The 4,594-nt window shown below is 48.8% G+C and overlaps 2 protein-coding genes across 2 annotated transcripts; both read left to right on the top strand.

Annotated features, from left to right (window-relative positions):
• Positions 1-1,482: 1,482 nt before the first annotated feature.
• PPTG_24823 (hypothetical protein) lies at positions 1,483-2,107 on the top strand (the record flags this gene model as incomplete). Its single annotated transcript, XM_008918650.1, has 2 exons — positions 1,483-1,519; positions 1,917-2,107. 2 exons carry the CDS (start codon positions 1,483-1,485, stop codon positions 2,105-2,107), a joined length of 228 nt encoding a protein of 75 aa, XP_008916898.1.
• Positions 2,108-3,571: 1,464 nt separating this feature from the next.
• On the top strand, positions 3,572-4,442 carry PPTG_24822 (hypothetical protein; the record flags this gene model as incomplete). Its single annotated transcript, XM_008918649.1, has 3 exons — positions 3,572-3,672; positions 3,769-3,875; positions 4,258-4,442. 3 exons carry the CDS (start codon positions 3,572-3,574, stop codon positions 4,440-4,442), a joined length of 393 nt encoding a protein of 130 aa, XP_008916897.1.
• Positions 4,443-4,594: the final 152 nt, after the last annotated feature.

The following is a 4,594-nucleotide window of genomic DNA, read 5'->3' as shown; positions in this document are numbered from 1 at the left end:
AAACAGCTCTGCATGCTGTTCCACCTAGTTTCACACAACGTGAACAATGCTAGTGGTCTCGCGTAGCATTCCGTCATCATCGCCCTTGCTCGTACGAGCCATTTAGAGGAAGAAGCGTTAAGACACTTCACTGCAGTGGTTGTGGCTGTAGCAACATCAGCAAAAGCAGACTTTAGGACTGCCTTCACAATGTTGTTTACGCAGTGTGCAAAGCAAAACAGAAACACCATTTTCGGCCACCGCAACGCCAAGATTCGCCGAGCCCTTCCGCATTGGCCGGCGTTATCTGTGACTACAGCCCCCACGTTCCAGTCTTCGTTCGTCATCTGGTTCAGTATTGTGTCCATCTCTTCAGCAATCGCAGTACCATCGTGTCGGCTCCCAGCTTGCGGCAACGAGTAGGTTAGATTCTTCCCAAATAGCTGTAGTTGACATCCGAGCACATGCTCGCGAGATATAATTTGCCACACATCTGATAGGAAGTTTGCGTAGCCCCCCCGTAGTCGTCTGCTCCTGTCTCAGATTTTGAATTTGGACTTCACGGCAATGGTCAGCTTGCGAATTCAATATTCGACCTCCAAGGACACGTCTTGACGGTAGATATGTCGCTATTCCAGGACACAAGTACTCGAACAAAGCTCTTGTACATGTACGTTCGATGAAGAGATCCGGAAGCAGATTTCCTGCCTGAAACTCGACTAAAAGGCGCTCAAGCTCTTGTTTTTGGATCTTCGAAAAGCGGCGGTTGCGTTTTGTCTTCTGCGGAGTTCGCCTTCCCGTGCTTCGCTTTGGCGACGCATTTGTGAAAACTAGCCGTTTATTTACTGGTCGCTTTTTGTGGCATCCTGATCCTGAACTGGAATCCCCACTAGACTGTTCTTGAGTCGGTCCCGCTGAAACTCGATACGCTTCGCACTTTTTAAGATGGCTAACGTAGTTGCAGGAACGCCCTAAGATAAGTTCAGGAGGGTCTAACTCGGGGTTCAGGTTGTGTGCGAGCGTGCAATGCTTACACGTATAGTACGGGTAGTTGCCTTTGCTTCTGGGAATATCACGCATTAACGTGAAATGTTCTCTTTCGGGAATATGCGGGCGGACCATATTCACAGGGTTGGGGAGGCAAAACACTAGGCTGGAAGCACTCAAAAGACATCCACTTAGAGACCTCACAATTGTCATAAAGACCGATTGAGTGGCTGGTACTTACGACTCACGAGGGGGGGGGGGGGGGGGGGGGGGGGGGCAACACAACGCCTTCTTGCGCACGTCTTGCAATTGGATTATATCTTTTGTGAAAGGTATGATTTACAGTCACTACAATTGATGATAGTATACATAATCTCAATGTCCTCAATCGCGCGCCTAAACCCAAAGGGCGAATCGGCAGCCGAATCGCCTAAACCCAGCGCCTAAGCTAGTTTAGGCGCCTATTGAAAAGGCGGTAAAGGCGAGAGGCGCCACCACTGATGGTAAAGCCTCGAGATGATTCTCAAGCAACGCACGCACTTTGTCAGCATCCGTGAGAAAACCGTCAAATGAACACCCGAGGTCTTGCACCTGCACCTCGCTGTTTGGCTCTACACGGCATGCTATCTGACCAGGACTGGCAGCCGTTATCGAGAAAATTTGGTACTTTTGAACTGTCTTCAGGTCCTTGTATGCTTCTTGCATGACCTTCCTAAAAATCTTGAAAAATAGAATTTTCCCGCGGAATGTGTACAAGTGCCGAATTTGATGCTGCGCTCACGACATCCAGTAGCGGATCCGTAATCCACACGTCTTCTGTTGCATTTTTTTTGCGTAGATGATATGAGAGGATGAACTTTGAAGATCCCAGGCTCAGGCGACCAGATCGGGGCGATTGGGCCAAAGATGATGATAATGGAGATTAAGATAGCGTGGTGGACCCATATTAGGCCCAGGAGTCACGGATCTGATCATTGTGGAACGTGGTCTTGTCGATCCAGAGCCTGACATGACAGATACCGGACCCTTGAGTATACGGGGACAGATCCTGCGGATCTCGAGTGGTGAGGGCCAGATTGGGACGATCTACATGTGGAAGATTATGACCGACTCTTGGTACAACAATGTCCATCGCTGCTGATCGTGCCAACTCCGGAGGTGGGGCTGTGAGAGCTTCCAGGAATGAGATGGAAGGTTTGATCTACTAGAAAAGTATCTGGGTACACGAAACAGTCGTTCCCTTGCAACGGATAAAGGGATCAAGCCAAAGGCGTGGAACGCGATCATGCATACTCTCAACACCAATCATCATCGGACGCTGGGCTAAGATAGTTACGGACCCATACATGAGTTGCTCTATGGGTAATCCAGGAGATTGTGTGCTTGTTCGTTGACATGCAAAGGACAATACTAATCCAAGTACACCTGCCTCATGCAAGACTACGATCTTTTCATGTGCATAACTGGCCTGAGTGGTACCGGCATCTGTTCCGAGACAGGGAAGAAAAAAAAAGCCGACGTTCGACGTCGAAGTTTGGGAGCATCTCATGGCGTTAAAGCCGAAGCAGCGGACCAAACTTGCTGCAATGCGAGAGCATGGCTTCCTGGTTAGCTTAACTTGGTTAGAATAAATCACAAGTACAGTCGCCCTGGCTTACCGCACTGAAAGTGTGTACGAAGGAAGGCGCTGTTTGTTTTATTATGTGTGTCACATCACTTCTCTTGAAGGTGTAGTTTTGACTTCGAACACGGCAGCTGTGGAAATGAGATTTTGCTTGGCTCGAAAATTCGTTTTATTTGTGCTATCTCAGGGAAATCACAAATTAGTGAAAATGGTGTTCAGCTCGAACACGGCCTAAGTGATACACCTGGTTGAAATGTAGAGATTTTCGAATTCGCCTGTTGCAAAAACAACAATTAAGTACGATTTCTGTTGGTCAATCTTTGAACCCGTTTTTCTCGAAAAAAATTAAATTGTAGTGTAGGCTTCAGTCGCCGACGTTATTGTCGTCGTCGCCGTGGCTTCCGCCGCCGTAGTTGTCGTCAGGGTCGCGGTTTCCGGAGAATCTCCAGCTTGATCCAACTTTCACAGGCCTTCATCATGATCTTCCACACGTAGATCATTCCAATCTAGGCCTCACTGTCCGATATCCGCAGCGTTATGGCTGGATCGCAGCAGATCTGTCCAAATAAGGATACATACACTCCAGATCCTGGTGATCTTGGTCACCCAGAGCATGTCGAGGCTGGATCTGTCTTGATCCAACCGTCACAGGCCTTCACAACCTGACGCGGTTTTGCTTCTTGACGTAAAATCTGGGAATGACGAGAAAGATCCGATGCCAATCACGAGAGGAGAAACAACTGTTTCTATTCGCATACGTAAGTTTTGACATTCTCATTTTAGTGGCCAGAGAGCAAAGTTACTGGATCAATACAGGCTGTTCCCTGCACTTTAAACTATCCAATTTTCACGTGAAAATGCGATTCTTACGTTATCGTGTTCTACGTTGCAATTTGCTCTAAAATCTGACTATCGTCTGATAATCGCACTATTTGATTACCTCGAACACGCCCTTAGTGATCTCGAAGAAAGCAAGAACCGATGAGCAGCAACTCGACTAACGCGGCGCCCGACAATGGGTATACGGCCGCCACGAGCACCACTGCCATTCTCAGTGCGACTTGTAAGATCAGGAGCAGCAAGTGAGGGCTCGGTACGCTACGCAGCACGCTAAGTGAAGAGCCGGCGGTCGCGTCAGAAGAAAGTGAGTGAGAACCGGCATCGGACAGCTCGTACAGGGCGTCTGGGGACGATTTAGATGCAGCTACGGCCGACGAGACTGCCGCGTCTGAGTCCAGCTCGGACGGCGACGATGGAAGAATCATTTTGATTGGCGAAGATGTGCGTGAGCCGGTTACGGCTTTAATCAATGCCGATACTTCCGGAGATCGCTGTCTACAAGGGAAGGCAGACGAATTACAAAATTGCTTGTGCTCCGATGGCTCCTTTTGAGCACAAACAGAGCGTGCTTACTGCATTTGCTCTACTCATGGAGACAGACACTACAGTACAGCGACGCGAAACTGGTTTGCGACTAAGTTTTTCATTGTACCTACCTCTTGTTGGACGTGTTTGCTGTGCGTCTTGGTGAGCTGTGTATGGTGTCTCGACGGCGACGGTCACCCAATATCGTCAGCAAATTCGGCATGGTGTGGTTTCGCTGAGAAAACACCATGCTGAATATCACTTGAATTTGAATGCAAACAAGATCGAATATGAATGACTAGTACAATGGTTCCGCCCATTTGCCGCTGCCGTGAGAATCGTGGTACCCGTTTGCGTGCGCACGCAGAAGACTGTCGTGCGCAAGCACTTCTTTTCGGATAACTACACCATGCTATCATGTCACTTTGCGTGGGACCTACCACACAGTGAGATGCACAAGCACGTGGTCGAAGACAATGTGGTGTAGCAGGATCAACAAAATCTGCGAGATTGCTGGATCCAACTTTCCACCAGTGACTAACGGAGGGGGTCCCCTGATGATCTGTGATCTGCTGAACCTGTTCACCTAGTTTACCCGTCGGTAGGGCAGGATCTTGCTCCTATGGTAAATGCAGAGTA

The sequence above is a fragment of the Phytophthora parasitica genome (genome assembly GCF_000247585.1).
Source record: "Phytophthora parasitica INRA-310 unplaced genomic scaffold supercont2.253, whole genome shotgun sequence".
NCBI lineage: Eukaryota > Oomycota > Peronosporomycetes > Peronosporales > Peronosporaceae > Phytophthora > Phytophthora nicotianae.
This window is presented reverse-complemented; position numbering and strand designations above follow the sequence as displayed.